We start from the raw sequence: 21,211 nt of genomic DNA on the forward strand, positions 1-21,211 counted from the left end.
CAGTTCCCAGATGGCTGAAAAACCCAGCGCTCCCTGCTGGCATGGGGATTTCCCACCCTGCAACAGCGATGCTACGGAGTTTCAGGGGGAAGGAGCGGTGAAGCAGCACAGTGAAGACAGGCCATAGGTTGTTTCAGCTGGCCTAAAGCATCATTCCTCAGGACATTCTGGTCTCAATGGTTTCCAGACAGTTTCTTCTTTTTCCTTGTGATCAAGCAGCCCAAAGATACAAGAGATGCCAGCAGTGCCAGGGGCCGCATGGAGAGGGGACCAGAGCTGCATACGTCCCATAGCTTGCCTGCCTGTGAGCAAGGCACATCATATGGAAATGCCTGAAATGCTAAGGTCAGGAGAGCAGATGATGGTAATGGGTCACCGCCAGTCATTAGTTTGAGTCATTAAAGAATGCTGTTCCAAGGTTGTTGTTCGTTGCGCCTGTGCTGCTGCATCTGCTAGATTTAATTGCCTGAGACACGGAAAGGAAGTGGATTTCTCCTAAGCCTCCACTTTTGATACAGTCCCAAATTAGGAGCATGCTGGAAACAATTATCAGGAATAAAATGAAGAGGGACTCCACAAGAGAAAGATAGAAGCGAGCATAATCACATCTCATCTGTCAAGTGTTAGCTAACAAGGGCGGGGGAGGCAATGGTGCCCACCCCCCTCCAAGAGACCAGCAGTCAGCCAGCTGTCTCATTCAGATCCCAGGTGGGGAAAGAGAAAGGCAAGAAGCTACGTCTCACATGGTCATGCCTGGCATTTCAGTCAATGAGACTATTAGCACTGGAGTCTAAAGGTAAATAGCAGCTGTTATTGATGCACATTGCAGCATCTACCTCTATTAATACCCTCCCACTGGTAAATTTAGTAGGGTGGCGGCCATTCACCAGTTGAGGCGGCAGCAGGCCTATCTGTGCTCACACATTGTGTCCTATGTACAAGCCTTTCAAAAGAGGAGCTTAGATTCGACAGGGGCCACAAAGCCATCTAATCCAACGCCTTGCCAAGAAGCAGAGAGCAGCTGTGCTTCAGAAAGGTGCTCAGAGAACGGTTTGCTTGTGCAAAGGAGCCAAATCAGATACTGCAAGAAAAGAGGGCAGGAGTCCCTGCTACTAGACTGCTGTTGTAGTCAGGACATGTTTCCTGCTACAGCACCTAAGCCTATATTCCATTGATGGATTGAGTTAGGGTGACCATATGAAAAGGAGGACAGGGCTCCTGTATCTTTAACAGTTGCATAGAAAAGGGAATTTCAGCAGGTGTTATTTGTATATGTGGAGAACCTGGTGAAATTCCCTCTTCCTCATAACAGTTAAAGCTGCAGGAGCTATACTAGAGTGACCAGATTTAAAAGAGGGCAGGGCACCTGCAGCTTTAACTGTTGTGATGGAGAGGGAATTTAACCTGGTTCTCCATATATACAAATGACACCTGCAGAAATTCCCGTTTCAATACAACTGTTAAAGATACAGGAGCCCTCATCCTCCTTTTCATATGGTCACCCTAGTTAAGCTATAAACCTCCTAATCATACTTACTTGGAAGCAAGTTCCAGTGCGTTCTATGGGATTTACTTTCTAGTAAGTGAGCTTACATTTGCAGTCTTGCCTGGGAGTAAGCCCTACTGAACAAAGCCATGCTTGCTTCTGAGTAAAAGTGCAAAAGGATGGAATGATTAATGCACTTAATTCAGTGCAGTGTTGCAGCCCTTGTTTCTTGCCCAGTGGCCCCATTCAGGCAACACGCTAAACCATGCTGCTTAACCACAAAATGGTAAATGGAATGCATGTGGTTAAGCAGCACAGTTTAGCGTGTTGTCTGAACGGGGCCAGTGAATAGGATGAACAATTCTGTCTACCCCCTTTATTTTCCTGTCCTTTATTGAGAGGTATTTACTAGCCCAGATTCCAAGTAATGTTGATGCACGATGCTTCAAATTCCTCTTCAGAGCCCTGGGCTAATTTAAATAGTAAAAATTAAAATCAAACAAACAAGAGGGCATCATAATGATTTGCGTGGCATTTGTCATATCATGATTCATGGCATTTGTCATATCAAGCCCACAGGGGTTGTTTATAGAGAGCAGTGATTTATGGCTGGATCAGTGTCTGCCACAGCCTTGTAAATCTTTACATACAGCTTGGGAGTGGCTGGCATTACATTGCGTAGCCTGTCCTTAAGGTTGGTTCCCATAGAGGAGTAGGGGAGGGCAAAGAGAAACTCTGACAATGAAGGAGGATGCAGGGGTAAAAGCTCGTGGCATTGAACAGTTAGAAGCACATTGATTTTTGAGCTATCAACCACAGAGGGCATCATTATTGCTATCAGCGGGGAATCCATCGTCCCTTAACTATTAAAAGAGAAATTATTTATTGTTCAACTGCTGATTTTGATTAAAGAGCTTACAGTGCCCTCCTAAAGACGTCCTACTGAACGGGTTCATAGTCTCAAGTAAGCAAACACAGTGTTGTAGCCTGATTCCAAGCAGCACTTCTGTAGAGGGCTGTCCATGAGTATTGATGTTTGAATTGTGTTGCCATAGCATCATCTGTGCATATGAAAAGCTCAGGTGGCACAAAATGCAGCAGCTAGAGTGCTAATGGAGGTAATGCTTTTGAATATTTATTTATTTATTTATTTATTACATTTTTATACCGCCCAATAGCCAAAGCTCTCTGGGTGGTTCACAAAAAACCACCCAGATTTTTTGTGATATCCGGGTTAAAAAGAAAACTGCACAATGGTATGGGATTATGAGCATAGGTGTGTGCAAGGGGTGTGCCAGGTGTGCCCAGGCACACCCTAATGTCTCAAGCAATAAGCACCGAATTGGAGGCCATTTAGTAGGGATCCAGAGGGGGATCCAGATGCAGCAGGAATGGTCCTCCGGCTGCCCCGCTGCCACCAACAGCGTGCTGTTGCTCACGGCAGCAGGAATGAAAAGGAATCGCTCTGCCAAGTGCCACACTTCAAAGAGGCCAGAAGGAGGAGCCCCAAAAGCTAATACAGCCTCTTAAGTCCCTCCTCTGGCCAGTGTCACCACACAGCTCCACCAATGCTGGGGCTTGAGGAGCATCTCCTCATTTCCCCCACACACACCTGAAATGGTCCTCCTGTGGTCAGGCAAGCTGAATGCGGAGTAGGGCGTCAGTGTCTACAATGTTTAATAAATAAAAGAATAAAAATAATATCCTTTATTACTGAGTATTCAATAAATGTTCACCTTTAAAAGAAAAATTCCCTGGGTGCACGCCCTAATGAAATGTGCTGCTCATGCCTATGATTGTGAGTCACATGCTACAACACAACTGTGCATGTTCCTTGTGTGTGTACTTGTATGTATGCATGTTTTGTTACTTAGGGTCACATTCCATGACATTTAGAAGGCTACAAAGGATGATAGAACATCCTCAGAATTTAGAATTTGACAGCACTAAGAGCTTTAGTATGTAAGGCTGTTAATAGCTGTACCTACTTTCAGTTTTAGGGTGACCATATGAAAAGGAGGACAGGGCTCCTGTATCTTTAACAGTTGTATTGAAAAGAGAATTTCAGCAGGTGTCACTTGTATATCTGTGGAATCTGGGGAAATTTCCTCTTCATCACAGCAGTTAAAGCTGCAGGTGCCCTGCCCTCTTTTAAATTTGCTCACTCTAGTATAGCTCCTGCAGCTTTAACTGTGGTGATGAAGAGAGAATTTCACCAGTTTCTCCATATATACAAATGACATCTGCTGAAATTTCCTTTTCTATGCAACTGTTAAAGATACAGGAGCCCTGTCCTCCTTTTCATATGGTCACCCTATTCAGTTTTGTTGCAGAATTGAGATCCAAGCACTACACGAGGAGTGATTCCTTTCCTGCTTTTCTACTACATAAGAGCTAGGTGGCACTGTGGTATATCTGACTAGCACAAATACACAAGTAAAAAAAGTGTTTTCTTTCAATTTTACAATTAAATACATTACTTTCCCTGCTCTAAAAAACTCAGCAAAAGGGTTCTTTAGATACAGAAACAAAACTGGAGGGTCATGATATCACCTAAATAACCCGTAAACAAGGATGAGTAGGGAACAATGAGAACATGCTAAATGCCTTATGTAGAAAAGCCTACTGCCGAAGAATGTTATATTCAAGTTTCACACAAGAGGAATCATGAACTGCAACAAAAGTTGTAATGGGGGAACACTTGGGGGGGGGGGGCTAAGAACAATCCATTGAGGTAAGCTTAGCTAAAACAAGGCTGGGGAACACACAGTTGAATTACAACTCCCATCATTCCTGACCATTGGCCATATGGCTGGGGCTGGTGGAAGTCCAACAACATCTGGAGGGCCACAGGTTCCTCAGCCCTGGGCTAAAAGTTAGTGACCAGCCCAAGGTTACCCAGTGATCTCTGTGGCTAAGGAAAAAAATTATCCTCCTTGGTCAAAATCTAACATTCTGTCCTATGCAGACTATCTGGCAGCCTAAGAGAAATGGATTTTGCATCTGTGGAGCATGGTGAGGGCTGAGCTTTAAATCTCTGGTGGTTTTTATTGTCCTGAAATGCCACTTCAATGTCACTGTGAAGTCAAAGATGTCAAGCCAAAATTAAAATTTTCACTTCTTTAGCCGACCTTTCAAATTGATATGTTGCTACGCTCCTTTTCAATAGGAAATGTCAAAGCTTTCAATTTCTACTATTTGCTGGCTGGATTCACGCTGAAAGTTTTCTTCTATTAAGGGTTTCAATATTATAGTTTCATTTACAGTGTATAAAATATCGCTCTCGGAAGAGAAGGGGAAATGGTGGATTATCAAGTCAGCCACTCGCAGTGTGACGGTAGCGACTCCACCTAAACCATCCATGACAGGTGCTCATGCAGAGCCGGCTGAAGCCCCCCTCCCCTACCTGACCCCTCTGGCCAAGAACATTTTGCAGCGCCCCTCAGAAATGCCAGCTATACCACCTTTTTTCTTCTTCTTTTAGCAGCCCAAGTACTGCTGCTTGAGACTGTTTCTGCACCCCTATTAATAGGACAGGAAGCATTTACTATAGCTCAGAGCACTTACTGGACAAGAAGCATTTACTATAGCTCAAAGAGGTTACTGGACAGGAAGCACTTATTATAGCTCAAAATGGTTACTGGACAGGAAGCACTTACTATAGCTCAAAGCTGGCTACCCACATAATTTCCCGCAGGCATTTCCTGTTGAACTCCTATTTGTGATATAACACGTGTGCAACTGCAGATTTTGTGGCAAAATGGTTCTAGAGACTCAGAAACACATCAAGTCAGAGCAGGGCCAGCATCAAGTGTAGGCATCGCCGGGCACCTTCTGAGGACCCACACCCCAGCAGGGTCCACTGACTGATGTTGCTCCTCCTCCTTGTCCTCTTCACCATTGCAAAATGAAAGGGAGTATCAGTAGACGCCATTGCCTGTGGGGCTCACTGGCTCTCTGCCTGTCAAGCAAGCAAGTGCTGGCAATGATGAGAAGGAGGGTGAGGAGCAATACCAGCTGTTAACAATGTCAGTGAGAAGGTAGACTCAGTGACAGAGGGGACCTATTGTAAATGTCTTGCCCATGGACCCTCAAAACCCTGGAGCCAGCGCTAAGACAGAGCACTTTTCTTGTCTTTTCTTCCAAATCTACAAGTGTGAAGTTCAGCTATTTCATAAAGGCTGCTACAAAAAGACAAATAGCAGATGGTGGGGAAAGTTATAATACTTAATCAGTTTTCTTTGTTTTTACAGTGGCTATGATTTTGACTATGACTACTACAGAGATGACTTCTATGAAAGGTAAGTAGCTGAGATATTTATTAATTTGTTTTTGAAATTCATTAACTGTGACTTTGGCCCCAAAGGGGATCTCAGGGCGATGTACACTCCATCTGGGCTGGCCCTACTGTAAGACAGAGTGATGCAGCTGACTCAGGCAGCAGATTCTGGGTGTCATGAAGGGGCAGCAAAAGATTAGTTATTCAATGTGTTAATTGCATTTTTACTGCCAGAGATGAAGAGAGGTAATTGTGGGGGTTTTCACCTCATGTGCCGAAATGACTTGGCTGGCTTTGGTACAATGCACCTTAAATTGTACAATGCACCTTTTTTGTGAACCGCCCAGAGAGCTTCGGCTATTGGGCGGTATAAAAATGTAATAAATAAATAAATAGGCAGCAGTGAGGAAGGCATTTGCTGCTCCACCTCAGACAGCAACATTTCTTGGCTTGGCCCTGCATTCAATACAATAAAAACAACATAAAATTAGTGCAATAACATTGTGAGGCATAAAAACTAGTCAACTGGCTAAAAACGTAGGTTTAAATTTAAGATAATAAATAAATAAGATTTAAACTAGGGGTGTGCACAGACCCCCCGCTCCGCTTCACTTGCAGATCCGCCATTTTCCGGATCGGGCCGCTCCGCCCCGCCCCCGCTCCGCCCACTTCCGCTCCGCCCCGCCCGGAGCTCTGGATCCGGATCCGGAGCTCCGTTTCCCCCCCCATAGGCTTGCATTGAAAGCTAAAAAATTATACAACTTTTTTTCTGTTCAAGTTAGAAACCTCATGTTTGGCACCATGACACCTCATGGGGATATACACACGCATGCCAAGTTTCAAAGCAATCCCATCATCCCCTGATTTTTGGCGAATTTTTGAAAATCGGGCACCCCACACACAACATCCCTGCGAGGTGGGCAGGGGAGGAGGGAGGGAAGGCAGGCAGGCATGCAGCTGGCATTTCTGGGGGCATAAGGAAGTGAGCCAAGGATAAGCCAGTAATGCATATAAAATGGAATAAATCAATCAATAAACAAAGGAGGGGTGGAATTAAAAGCAGCAGTGTTGCTCAATAAACAACAAGAAGAACTTTTTTTAAAAGGCTATATCTGTCTTTTACCAGCAATAGGGGGACGTGCCCGGGGGAGGGGGAAGTAGCTGCCAGTTCAAGACACTGACAGCCACAGCTCTGAGAAGAAGTAAAACGCTCACTTCGACTCAGAACAGGCATTGCTCCACCACTGAAAAGTGACCATTCACTTCAACTCATGATAGGCATTGCTCCACCGTTTTACTCTCTTTGGAAGGCTCTAATGGCCTTCCAGTGCAGGAGAGAGTGGGGGCACGTCCACGATGAGATGCCCTAGGGGAGCTCATCCCCTTGCACCACATCGATTCAGTTGTTCCCCAAGGTTAGGGTGGGGAGCAGTGCTGTGTTTCTATCTCTTATTCTTGGCTTAGTATATGATTTCAGGTTGTGTTTGTGCATTTGGTGGGGCTACTGTGTTAAAAAACACGGGGAAAAGCCCGTTCAGATGAAGAAAGAGAAGTTTCCCAGAATCCCAAGTTACCTGTTTTGCCTATGCCCTCCTCCAACTTTGGGATCATCATGACCGGGAGCTGACTCTGCCCCTCAGCCCTTTGAAAAAGGTATTTTTCCCGCTGATTTTTTAAAAACGTCTAGCCCGCGACCCGTATGATGCAGAAAGTTGAGAGTGGTCTCAAAATGACCCCCATCCACGACTCTCTGTGCACAAGAATTTTCAGAACGATAGCTTAACCCCCCCCCCAGTTATCCCCGATTCTTTCCCTCAATGCAATCCTATGGGCGAAAAGCCGAAAACGCAGTTTGAGCCGCGCGGTTGACCCGATTTTCACAAAAATATAGCCCGCGACCCGTACGATGCAGAAAGTTGAGAGTGGTCTCAAAATGACCCCCATCCACGACTCTCTGTGCACAAGAATTTCCAGAACGATAGCTTAAACCCCCCCCCCCAGTTATCCCCGATTCTTTCCCTCAATGCAATCCTATGGGCGAAAAGCCGAAAACGCAGTTTGAGCCGCGCGGTTGACCCGATTTTCACAAAAATATAGCCCGCGACCCAGACAACGCAGAAAGTTGAGAGTGGTCTCAAAATGACCCCCATCCACGACTCTCTGTGCACAAGAATTTCCAGAATGATAGCTTCAAAAACAACGTAGTTATGCGCGATTATTTGCCGCAATGCAATCCTATGGCGAAATGTTTTCAAGATGGCGACCGGAGCGCTCCGCCTGAACTCGGAGCTCCGAAAAATGGGCGCTTCTCTTCGCCTTGCTTCTAGGGGGTCCGCGGTCCGCTCCTACTCCGCCTCTGGGTAAGGCGGAGCAGGCCAATCCGCTACTGCTTCTACGCTCCTAATCGGAGCGGAGCACATCCCTAATTTAAACCAGTGCTGGAAGTACAATGTCGGCACCAAGTTTGTGTCGCAAACATGATTAATGTATTACTCTTATTGAAGGAATACAGGTAAGGGTGTCCTGTGATGCTCTTAATGCAGGAATGGGTTGATATTAGACTTAAGCAAATGTATATCTTTAGACTGAACAATGCTTAACATTTCCTTTGTATGGAATAAAGAGCAACACAATGAGAAAGCAAAGACTTGATATTGCTTGTGTACACAAAATTCTGGGCACCCTGATCATTCTGTACTGGGTCTACTCTTTATCAAGAAGGATGGCAGTGACACTGCTATATTTTAATGGCCATTTTATATTGTCAAATGGATTGGTCTTGTTTTATGTAATGCCGGAACAAACGTTTGCAGAAAGTTATCCGACTGTTCAAAACTAAAATCTGAAGATTTGAATTTTAAAACCGTCAGCATTTTTATTTTAAAATTCATGATGGGGGGACACTTTATATATATTTTAAAGAACCGGAAGCTGAACAGCACAATCCTATGCATGTCCACTAAGACATACCGTATTTCTTCAATTCTAAGATGCACTTTTTTTCCCATATAAACATCTCTAAAAACAGTCTTAGAATTGCGGGTGCGCTTATTATTTCTTAGAATCAAAGGGTTTTTTCTGTTGGTGGTACTGAAATTAGTGTGTGTCTTACAATCGATGGAGCCTTAGAATCGAAGAAATACGGTAAGTCCCAAACCCTGCCTGTCATGTATCCAGAATAGCCACATCAACCAAGAATTCCACCAGCTTTAACTGTTGTGAAGAAGAGGGAGTTTCACCAGGTGCTACTTGCATACAAATGACACCTGCCTTCTTAGTTTAGCTAAAGCCAATGGCCATTAGTCTGGGGAAGACTCCATTACACCGCAAGGGTATAGGGAACAGGGACTGAGCAAGTGCTTTTCCCTGTCTGCAGGTAGCTTGGGTAATATCATTCTGCCTAGGGTGGCCACGTATCCTACTCTAAAGAGGACAGTCTTCTATTTGAAGTCATTCTCTAGTTAAAGGTCTGTTCAGTCCAAGATAAAGAATCATAGGAAAGGAGAGCCGGGGCCATGAAACCTCCCAACAACAGTACCTGGACTGCAGACTAAACAGACACACCCGGTCACATGGTCACAGTCTTCCCAAGTAAGGTGAGATGTCTTGAATTTCTATTTAAATTATAATAATAATGTCTAAGCATGAGTCTAGATATAGAAATTAGCATAGGTAAATTGTATGCAAATCTGTGTCCTCTTTTGTACTCTCGTATTTCCTCTTTTGGGGCCATGTGTAAGCAGCCACCCTAGTTGTGCCAGCAAACTGAGCCAATGTGTTGTGCCTCTCTTTGCATTTCAAACCTCTTGGTATAAAAAAGACACAACCTTATCTTGCTGGATCTACACCACAAGCCAAGCATTTTGGACAGCGTGGCCACTTATGCATTGCCAAAACCAGGAAATGCATCACCAAAAAAGAGGGCACCAATTTGCATAACATTTGCATATGCTGATTTAGATGAAAATTTAGAAATAATCACTGTAATTTAAATAGGAATATGACACATTTCACCCTAGTGGGGAAGACAGTAACCAGGTGATGCTTGCTCAGGCTGCTACTGTCCAGGTGCTGCCTGTAGATGGGCAACTTCTAGGGTCTTGTTCTCTCTTCTTTTGGGTTTCTTTAAACTGGACTTGGATGGGACAGCCCTTCAAATAAAGGACACCTTCAAATAGAGGACTGTCCTCTGTGAAGTAGGACACCTGGCCACCCTAAGGTAGGCACTAAACTGAGACAGGAGGGGAAGGCATAGAAAACCAAAAGGGTTGGCCTTGCATATCAGTCTGGAAGTCCTTGGGACTTCCTCAATTAATTCTAAAAGCAGAAACATTAAGGTGAGTATTTTAAAAAGGCATTAAAAGTCACAGTCTTTCAGGTTATAGTGATTTGCTAAGTAAAAGTCTTCTGTGTGAGTTTTAACGGCATTATCTCACAGCGTAATGGCTTGGCGAATGCGTCTTCCGGAACCTTCATGATCAAATATCATCCCCAATGGCTTTTACTATCCCAGGCAATAATGGCCGCCATGCATAGATGGAACGCTAGCTCCCCCTAGGGGCTATCTATGAATTTTGTCTCACGTTCCTCAGAGCTTGTTAATGAGATGTGTATCTTTCCCCAGTCTGGTTATATGCAGCTTCCCCTACTGTAAGCTGATCTGTCTTAAAATAATATTGTCTTGCAGACTTTTTGAGTATCGGGGACGGGTCTCTCCCATACCCAGGGTGGTTCCTGTGAAGCGCCCTCGATTGACCATCCCTTTAGTAAGACGTGTAAAAGCAACACTTCCAGTCAAACTCTTTGCCCGCTCGGCTGCCATTGCAAACAGCTCCACCAAATTAAAATGTAAGTTTCTCTTGCTTCACAAACAAAGCCTTCACACTTGAAAGAACATAAATCTGCTTTCGATTCCTCTTTGTGTCATGTGTGCCCCGTACAGCTCTACAAGGGAAGCGTGGAAACTGCCTGTGTTTTATGTGTTGATTTACTATCAAAGCATTTATGTACCCGACCTCCCAGCATCTAGGCCAACTCATAATCACAGGAAATATAATTACAATATAACCATTAAAGGAGATAAAATCACAATAACAAATAACGGAGAGCATTAAATCCGGGTAAAAGTTAAGCACAGAGCAGAGACAGAAATCTCATCAATCTAAATGCTTGGTGAAACAAAAAAGACTCTACAAACCAGTGTTGGCTGGTGGCTCTGATAACAGTGGGGTGGCAAATCCGTTCCGGGTTTCAGTCAGAACCAGTCAGAACTCTAAAGGAGCTATCCAAGGTGCAACTTTGGCCTAGTCTACACCAAGCAGGATATAGCGGCATGAAAGCGATATGAAAGCAGTATATGGTACGTGTCAATGGTCTGCAACAGTTCAGTGCACTTCAGTACCTCTATGAAGCAGTTGTGTAGCTCCTGCCTTTTATATACCGCTTTCATACTGCTTTCATAGTGCAATATCCTGCTTGGTGTAGATGAGGCCTTAAGGTTCTGCCTGGTTCTGATTGAAACCTGGAACAGATTTACTGCCCTACTTACATCAGAGCCAGCAGCCTCCACTGTTTACAGCTCAACTGAACGTCACACTGGAGCAGGGATGTAGAATTTCTTTCAGGCCAAGGTCTGAATTCACTTTCAGCGAAGCTCTGGGGAGCCTCATTCCAGTGGTGGTGAAACCAAAGGCAAAAAGGGGCAAGATCCCAAATCCAAAAAAAATTCTTATTTTATCTATTTAAAATTATTTTAGGCCACCTTTAAAAGTAAAATCCTCTCAGCATATTGTAGCTTAATCCTTTTGCTGCCAGTAACCAAGCCTTAGGAGACATTGGGACTGTTCAGAAGACACGCTAAGCCATGGTTAGGGTAAACTGTTAGTGAGCGTATTTAAACCATAGTTATGTAGTCACCAGGGTTAGGAATGGTTCACACAACACACTAAACCATCACGTTTAGCTCAAAGTGCTTAACCACTGTGGTTTAATGGGTTGTCTGAACAGGGTCATTTCCACCTTTTAGAATGGGGAAATAACTGCACAAAAGCCAGAAAACCCCCAAATGACTGGCGGTTGAGGGAAAGAGGGCGTGACCATCTGGAGCATCCTGGAGGGCCAGACTGAGATCTGAGGCAGGATGGATTCCCCCCCCCCCGCCCCCAGACCTGAGGTTCTGCATCCTGCAATAGAGGGAACCAACCAGGCCTTTCCAGGGATGGAGTTCAGCAGTGTTGCACCTGTGTTTTCCACAGCATATGCCTAAGAAGTGAACAAATTAAACATGTGGACACTGGCCTTCAAACATGGGAGTCAGTGTGGTTCAGTGGTTTGGATATTAGACTAGGCTTGAGGAGACAAGCGGATCAAATTCCCAGTCAGCCATCAAGCTCTCACTGGATGACTTTGGAATCATGGTTTACCTTGTTGTGAGGATAAAATGGGAGGGGGATGGACCATGTGTGCTGCCTTGAGCACCTTAGAAGAAAAGTAGAGTAACACCATCCTCTATGTTCATAGCGAACTCATGTGGTTGGGTACGCAAAACAGCCCAATGAGAGCTGAGTATGCCCAGTGGGCAGGAAATGCTGGCTGACGATTAAATGTGTTGGTGGTGGGAGGAAAAAAAACCAGTGGGGAAGGAAATGATGAGGCCGGCAGGAACCCTGAACAAGGCCACTCCACACTGCAACATTTGGTTGCAGATTCCACTTGTATATGAAAATAGCTCTCAGGTGCTGAGTTATGATGGTTATGTAGCCAAAATAGCTCTCCTGGGAATCAACAGGGAGGTATCAACAGGCTCAGGGGAACCCAAAGATTTGCTGAAATGGGGGCGGGCGCAAAAAAAGAAACAGACAGACAGACAGAGAAGCCCATCCCAATGAGAACTTAGCATGCTCAGTGACCCCAGAATGTTGACTGTTTGTTGAGGGGAGAGCAGGAAACCACCTGGGGGAGAAGGAATGGAATGGAATGTCCTAAAAGCAAGCCTGGCTGGCTGGCACACTGAACAGAAACAACATTTTGTCGCCAGCCCCACTTGTGTTAAGGTAATCATGAATTAATACCTACGCACAGGTGGTGAGGGATCATGAGCTTATCAGGGTTCCCAGAGGAATGTGAATGGCAGTACATCACACACAGTTGTATGCACTTGCTGTGGGAAACACCATAAGGTACACACAGTAAACATGTTGCCATGGGAAAGTAAACATGTTGTCATATGCACAGTGTGCAATAATACTTGGTGGCACTTTCTTAGCCACACTTTATTCCAAAGTCCTTACTGAATAACAGCATCTCATAATCAGATCTTCCAGCTTTTCCTCCCACTAAAGTGATTGTGGAGAGCATCTCTGAACCAAAACAAAGCAACTTGGAACCAAAGGTTCAAGGCAGAGGGATGGCAGAATGCAGGGTTTTGTTTTGTTTTTCAGAGTCCGAAGTTACAAGCCCTTGGTGACCTCTTGAGATATCTTCCTAGCAATGTCATCATCTTGCCAGAGTCATTATAGCACAGGGCTTTCATACCCTTAATTAGCTGTGTGAGAGAATTTGGGCATTGGTAGCATATCCCATTTATGGACCACTATGAAGGGAGAAATTGTACGTGCCCAAATTTTCCTGTCTTCTTCACAGCTATAAGAGGCCAAAGGGACCCTGTCCTATACTGAATCCAACTACCTTATATTGTGATGGCTGCCCAGCAGGACCTGCTACTGAAAGGTATATAAGGGAAATGACTAAGGCCCTCTTCACATGAGGCTTTTAGTGTGCACTCATGGTCAGTCACTGATGGCAGTTTGTGGGTCCTTTTCACAATATCATCAACCTCTGGTGTTTCCATATTTTTAAAGTTTTATTCCACCATTTTTAACTTACCAAAAATGCACTAATATTTCTGGAATCGTGCCATTTTGCAGCGCCATCTACTGGCTGTATAAATGAAACATATGCCCCCCCCCAAAAAAAAAAAAAATGTGGAGGATGGAAGACATGTATTGGGCTGATCATAATCCCACAAAAACTTCAGAAGAAACAGCCCCAGTAGAGAAACCCTAAATCTCTGCTCAAGAAAATTACTCATTTGCAAAATAAGGAAGAAGGGTGAGGCTAACTTGCACCTTCCTCTCTTTCAAGTGAAATGCAATGAACTGCAGACAATTAAAACAGAGCTGACGCAGATCAAATCCAACATTGACGCTCTTCTGGGCAGATTGGAGGAGATTGCTGAACAACAGAAAATATCGACAGGTCAGTTAGTTGATTGCAAATATCCCATCGATGAAGCCAAGATGTGGGGATACAGGTGCAGGGAGAAACTCACTGCCAGCTACCTAACTATGGCCAACTCTCCTTAATTGTGGGTGAGAGGTGGACTACATTCATTTATTATTTTGCAGATGTCATTCAGCAGGTGGTGCCACAGTGCTATTCCCACACATTAGTGCTACGAAGTATAAGCGATTGTTTCCAGAGCTTCTAGATAGTGGGGATATTTTGCATTTTTATCAAAAAGGTTGTGAAAGCAGAGCTCAAGAGAAGGGCCCTTAGAAATCTGTGGTTTCAAAAGACCACAACTTTCCACAAGAAGATAACGATACAGTGCTGGTTTGGTTTTGTCCTTGAGAGTGCACTTTCATGGGCTACTGTTGCCAGATATCACCAGGCCCAGATCCTGGTATACATTTCTAGCTAGCCACACACCTTAATGGCAGTAAGCCAGCTTCCTTGATGTTCACCTGTTGAGCTGTTATATCCAGAAAGAGATATTTAACCAAAGCAACAAGAAAAGAATCACAGTAATAAAAAATTAAAAATCCATCTGATGATATTTCTCCACCTTCCTTGACTTGAACCTCAAGCAAAGTAGTTTTTGATAACATCTCCAAATGGTGCTCAGGTTTCAATTCACTATGGAAGGAAGAGGAACCTCCAGCCCACAGGGGTTCCATCTCCATTCTATGGGGTTTCTATCTCCAGCCACAGGATTCCACTTCCAGCCCACGGGGGTTCCACCTCCATTCTATGAGGGTTCTACCTCTGGCCCACAGGGTTTCCACCTCCAGTCCACAAGATTCCACTTCCAGTCCACAGGGGTTCCACCTCAAGCCTGCCAGTTTCTGTTCCAGGCCCTGCCCAATGCTCAGCACTGGAGAACAGCTGCCTTTCTCTAGCACTGAACACAGAGAGGCTGTACCTCTCAAAGTTACATGGAGGGGTGTACATCCCTCTAAGACTCTACCCTCTCAGCAGCTTGTCTAGATCCCTCGCATATACCTTTTCCTCACGCTCCACCAGGATAAGAGGCAAAATCTATCATGGAGGGTCGTGGACCATTGTTTAGTGTGAGTGACTGTTATGAGAGGGGCAGAGAAGGAATGGGATCTCACAGGGCCCGTGTCAACACCTGGCATACCAGGGCAACTGTTGGGGGCCCAGATGTCAGCAGTAGGCCCTGCTGACATCTGTCCTGGGGGGGTCCCTTTTCTGGTGCTCCAAGTAGCTGGATTTTTGTGCTCCAAGCAGCTGGATCTGAGCTGCCCTTCTCTATGATGTGCCCCAATGTAGCACTCTGGAGGATTATGGGAAGTAAAAACAGCAGTTCCCAGTTATCCAGTCTTGCTTGGAGTTCTGCTGTGCCCATTGCCACTAACAGGTAAATGGAGAGGGCCCACCGACAGCGATGCAGGGGGTGGGGGACACCAGAGAGCATTTTGCCCAAAGCCCCTCAAACCTGGAGCCATCCTTGGAATCTCTTTTGTGTGTGTGCATCTTATCCTCCAGAGGTTAGAAAGAAAGCAGATGGAAACAAAAGTGAGATTTCCCAAGAAGACACAGCATCAGAGGCAGAAATGAACACAGAGGAGCCACTAAACGGGGACGAGGGAGAAGAGGAAGGCCTTGTGCGGGACGATTGTGAAGATGAATTGGTAAGAGTCAACAGGGAAGCATCCTCCTCCCACCGGTGTAGATTAATCAGCCTTGTACTATTTTAACAAGGCTCAGATTTCTGGAGGAAGTCATCTTTTTCCCAGACACACACATACACACACACCAGAGTAAATAGCCATCTTTAAGACTGTGGTTGGTTACAGATGAGCAACCTCCTTTACTGTCCATTAGGAGAAGGTGCTCCAGGAGGCACTTGGCATAGTGATGCTGAAGGATGAGTTCGGCCCTTTCAAATTCACTTCATCAGCAAATCCAGGCTCTCTCAGCTGTCAGTCCCTGGCGAATGCAAAGAGCTTTGATCCACGATAATTTATTCTCAGATGTGTGACTGTCTGAATACACATCTGGGAAATGTACTGTAGCCCTCGTAACTGAGAGCAGATGCAAAATTCCCCCAAACAAATTGCCTTAAGTCCAACCCAAAAGAGCACATGCATAACTCTTTTTTAGAAAAATAAATAAGTTAGAAATCTTCCCAGCACCTCTTCGTGAGGAAAAGGAGAGTGGAGAGGTAACCTCTTCTGGTAGGAGTAACCCCTCCTGAAAAACTGGGATACAAAACCAGATACAAAAGAGGGCAGGGCTCCTGCAGCTTTAACTGTTGTGATGAAGAGGGAATCTCACCAGGTGCTGCATGCATACAAATGACACCTGCTGAAGTTCCCTTTTCTATCAAACCATTAAAGATACAGGAGCCCCGACCTCCTTTCCATGTGGTCACCCTATTCCCCTGCCTTCTTTGAGTAAACAGTGAAAAGAGCAAGGTAAAGGCGAAGGAGCCTCAGCTCTCTCTATCAGAGGTGGTACCAATTGGGCCCAGAGGAAGAGGAGAATGAATGAGCAGCAGGCAACAGCAGTGAGGAAGAAGAGAAAGACCCATTGTCAACTCAGGAGCCCTCCTGACTGAGTTCAGATGTCACAATAACCCATCATGGGTTACATGTCTGCAGACTGGGTTATTTAACCCACTGTGGGTTATCGTGTTATGTGGCAGTCACTGTGGGTTATTTTAGCTGGTTACAGAGCTGTGTGGCAAGAGCAGTCAAAACAGCTGCCAGTCTGCTCTTTGCCTGCTTAGCACTTAGGAACACATTAGACCCAGCCTGAAGTGTACCGGAGGTAGGGTATGAGGTTTGGTCCCACTCCTGCAAATCCCCAAGGTGTTATAAACATCTCCCCCTTTTTGGTGCACCTGAGATTTTTGCTGATTTTAGAATTAGGGAGTGGGCTTTCATCGTGCATTGGGTGCCTCCTTAATAAAGGAGGCTGGCTATGAGGTTTGGTCTTCCCCAAACAAAGACAGTGGGGAGTTTCCATGCAGATGTATACATGGGCTACAAACCTACAAACACGTAACATCTATCATCTGTCACATTTCTATACTGCCCAATAGCCAAAACTCTCTGGGCACTTCACAAAAATTACATTGGGAGCAAGTCTTATTGAACTCAATGGTACTTACTTCCAAGTAGACATGTATAGGATTGTACTGTTAGGGTACAATCTGCTACACGCTTACTTGGGAGTAAGCCTCATTGAACTCAGTGGCACTTAATTCTGAGCAGGCCTGCTGTTGGGCTGCTTTTCTTTCATCACAGCAAACCCTCATCCTAACAACATCTCAAAAATACACACCAAATAATCCCTTTTCTCTTTTTCTCCCCCACTCTGCCCTGGCACCATTTCAGGAGAATAGCCATTACACAGATGTGGAGGACTCCAGCCTACAGTAACCAGGTATATTTAAGAGCTTGTACAATCTATCTATCTATCTATCTATCTATCTATCTATCTATCTATCTATCTATCTATCTATCTATCTATATATGCTACAGCCATGTTACCTAGATTCTGCTGTCTGAATGAATCATGTAAGCTGATAGATAAGATAGGATAGATTTTCATGCCTATGTTCAATTGTGCAGTTTGCTGGTGTTTTTTTCCCCTGCCCCCTTTTTTTGGCAAAAGTTGTCCTGATTTTTAATTTGTTTTGTCAAGGAGTACATAAAGAGGATTGCAGCATATATCAGGAGCAATAGGCATGTAGAGGGACAGACAGAAAGGAAAAAGGGGGTATATGGAGATGGGCTAGTAAACTGTATTATGAAGCCCCCATATCATTTGTAGTCCTTGGAAGCCATCACTCACCCAGCTTCCTATAAATTTTAGACTGCACGCAGTTCCTATGGCTCCCTAGTGTTGCACCCATCACGCCTGCTGCACTGCTGAATTCAGCAGTGGAGGGGAAACGTGATATAAAATGGCCCACTAAAACTAGTCTGAAGCTCTAAAAAGGTTAAATGAGCTCTAAAAGAGCCAAATGAGATCCTTTCTGAAGCTTTTTTCACCCACACTGCACCCCAAAGATTAGGGGGTTCTCCCCAGAATGTGGCTTGCTGGGGGGGTCTTGGGTGTATGAAAATGGCTCCCTGATCCCCTTCAGTTGTCCACCCCTGTTGCAATTGCTTAATAGAAATATCCTTCTCCCCCCCACCCCAGGTGTTTTCAGGTTTCTCTCTGTACCCATTAAGATTAGCAGATGAGCTCTTTTGTATAAAGTACACTACATTGTTTAATAAGGGATTTGTACCCTGCCTGTCCACTTCCAAAATGGAGGCATTCTAGGTGGTTTCTATAATAATAAAATAACAATAGTGTGTGTGTGTGTGTGTGTGTGTGTGTGTGTGTGTTTAATGATATTGCTGTTTTTATGCTTTTAAAGTTTTGTATACTTGTTTTTAATGTTCACTGTTTTTAACTTTTGTGAACCGCCCAGAGAGCTTTGGCTATGGAGCGGTATATAAATGTAATAAATAAAATAATAAATAAATAAAACACTGAGCTCACCTCAGATAAGGGGAAAGGATTTGCAAGCAGGAATACATTTTGGGGAAGGTTTTTTTTTTTTTTAAGCAGTCTTACAGAGCTGCAGAATTAAGGGGAGACTTAGGTGAAGTATCCTCTGTTAAGGTCCCTCCTCTTTAGGTGAGACCTAGTGGGCTTCCTGACTACAGTGGCAAGACCCTGTAGTCAGCTGGGTCTCTCTAATTTCCCACAATGCCCCAGAGTTATGCAAGGTCTGAGGATTGTGGGGAAATATAAGAGTGGCTAGATCCAGCTGCATTGGGCTGCTCAAAGTGCCCAGACAGGAAAAAAGTTAAGGTGGGCCCAAAGTAGGCATCAACAGTGGGATTTCTGGGGCCCTGACAGCTACCCAAAGATGCCATATTCTGATGCTAGCTCTAGAGACAAGTGGATTCCATAGGAACACAGAGAGCTGCCTTACACTGAGTTAAACCAATGTCCCATCTAGCACAGTGGTCTTCAACTGGTGGGTCACGACCCAAAAGTGTGTCACAAGATCAGTTCAGAAGGGTCATGACAAAGCTGTTGCCGCCACGTTGGGCATAGAGAAAATTGTGGAAGTGGGTCCCATGTTGCAGGTTGGGAGTCCGAGGTAGGTCTCGGGTCTGGACCAGCTGAGGGCCACTGATCTACAGTGGCTGACAGCAGCTGACCAGGGTCCTAGTCTTACTTGGGGATGCCTGGGATTAACCAGGGGTCCTCTAGAAGCATCACATGTGCTTTACCACTGAGCTGCAGCCCTTCCCTACAAGAAATGCTTCCTTACAATCGAATATGAACCACAGTGACTGTAAGACATGCCAATGATGTGTCTCTTTTCCTGCCCCCTCCAATTTAGCATGTTCAGAACGGCAGCAATGAACAGAGGGAGGACAGCGAGAGGTTAAACTCTGCCTTGGCATGTTGAGCCAGACAAGCATAACATGCAGGACTGCCATCATCTCTCTGCCTGGCATCCAAAAGGAGAAACATGGACCAATCTCTCCAAGCCGTTTCGTAGTACACAGCAAACTAGTCATCCCAGTGGATCCTCCTCATTGCTTCCCCCCTCGCCCCCCCACCAACAACCCATCCTTGTACTACAGACTCAGAGCCCTGCTGCCGGCACAAGTATCACTTGTCCTGTGGTCTCCAAGAGCCAAATATTGGAATTGGTCTTATAAATGGCAGGCAAAGATTTGAATTTTATTTTTTCTTTCTAGCACCAGGGAGAGAGAAGCGACATAAAGAGACATGTTCCTGAGACAGATAGGGCCATGATGTGCAATATGAAGAGAAAGGAAACTATGGTGCCATGTGCAATTTACGGTTTTGCTTTTGAAATCCGGATGGTGACGGGGATGGCCAGGGGCACGGTGCCTCTTACTGGTCCGCTTGCCTCTTTCAAATCGTTTTGGTCCAGCACCACCCTGCGGCTATAGAGAGACTGTGGCCTTTGGAGCAGGCCTTTGGATGTGCAGTGTGCCCTTTGGAAAGATGGACAGAGGACATGGCTGTCATCAGATTATTCTGTACTGGAGTGACAAATCATCTTTCTCCACCCAGTTTTCTGTAAAGGCATATGTAAAGGTTAAGGCAGGTGGTAAGACTGTGCTATAAAGGCAGGTGTGAGCACAGAACAGAAGATATAACAGGAGGCACATATTCAACTCAAAGATTTCAGAGTGAGGGATAGGACTGAAGTGATCACTTTACAAACCAGCCAGCACCCATGCTGTTCATTGAAGTCCCAAGAAGTCATTTATTTGCTGTCCATAAAGGTAAGATCAGCTAAACCTGGTCCAAAGGAAAGGATGAGATGATCACATGACAATAGAGACCCCCCCCAAAAAAAATCACATGACAATTGAAGCCAATGATAGCAGTGTGCGTGTGCGCACACACGTGTGCGTATTTTCTGTTGTGATACAACAAACCTAAGGTGCAAGGAAAATACAGTTCTAATCACTCTCAGCTAAGGATCCCCTTCTTTGAAATGCAGGATCTGCCTGCCCATTCACACTCATAAAGACAAAAGGTAAGCAAGGTATGTTGTGCTGCTAGTTGAACTGAAACATCCTGCAGGATTGCATTTGGGGGGAGGGGGATTTTGTTTGCAATGTTCCCTTCTGTGTTCATACCACTCCGAGTTAGTTTGCTCCTAGTCACCAACTTCAGAGGCAGAGGACGTGATGAATGCAGTGCTATTCAGCCCTACAGACCCCAACATACTGCTCAGAAAGGGAAGATGAGAACCACATGATTGCATGGGCCAGTTCCAAAGGATTCTACCATTTTTGCAAAGGATTTCTGCTGGAAGACATGCACCAATTCCAGACACAGGGGAGCTTCCCTTCCTTAGGGCTTGTTAGGAGAGACCCACGGCTCTCAAAGCACAAGAATTTACATCCATTTCTTCATTGATAATAATACATCCCGGAGAGTAAAAATAGCGAGTGTTTTTGTTTTTCCTCTCTTTTTTCTATTGCCTTTTTCTCTGTTGGCTCTTCCTGCCAAGTTTGGCCACTTTGTTGTACTGAGCTGTTTTAACCCTGCTTTCTAGGCTTTGTTTTGCTATGACCCGACCATGAGGCTGAGGCATGGAAGGAAAGAGGGGGCTTTGTACATAAAATCCTGTATAATAA

General features: G+C 44.9%; 1 protein-coding gene and 1 long non-coding RNA gene across 3 annotated transcripts in view; one reads left to right on the forward strand and one right to left on the reverse strand.

Annotated features, from left to right (window-relative positions):
- Nucleotides 1-20,054, forward strand: part of RALY (RALY heterogeneous nuclear ribonucleoprotein) — a 278,971-nt gene extending 258,917 nt beyond the window's left edge. For both annotated transcript variants that reach the window (XM_063145266.1, XM_063145277.1), the window contains 6 exons: nt 5,740-5,787; nt 10,453-10,613; nt 13,908-14,021; nt 15,555-15,700; nt 17,411-17,459; nt 19,426-20,054. In XM_063145266.1, the coding sequence (XP_063001336.1) occupies nt 5,740-5,787; nt 10,453-10,613; nt 13,908-14,021; nt 15,555-15,700; nt 17,411-17,455 (514 nt within the window). In that variant the 3' untranslated portion in view covers nt 17,456-17,459; nt 19,426-20,054. The remainder of the gene's footprint in view (nt 1-5,739; nt 5,788-10,452; nt 10,614-13,907; nt 14,022-15,554; nt 15,701-17,410; nt 17,460-19,425) is intronic.
- LOC134411508 (uncharacterized) overlaps nt 1-21,211 on the reverse strand; it is a 128,404-nt gene that overhangs the window by 52,466 nt on the left and 54,727 nt on the right. The window lies entirely within an intron of this gene.

Source organism: Elgaria multicarinata, chromosome 1 (assembly GCF_023053635.1).
Source record: "Elgaria multicarinata webbii isolate HBS135686 ecotype San Diego chromosome 1, rElgMul1.1.pri, whole genome shotgun sequence".
Classification (NCBI taxonomy): domain Eukaryota; kingdom Metazoa; phylum Chordata; class Lepidosauria; order Squamata; family Anguidae; genus Elgaria; species Elgaria multicarinata.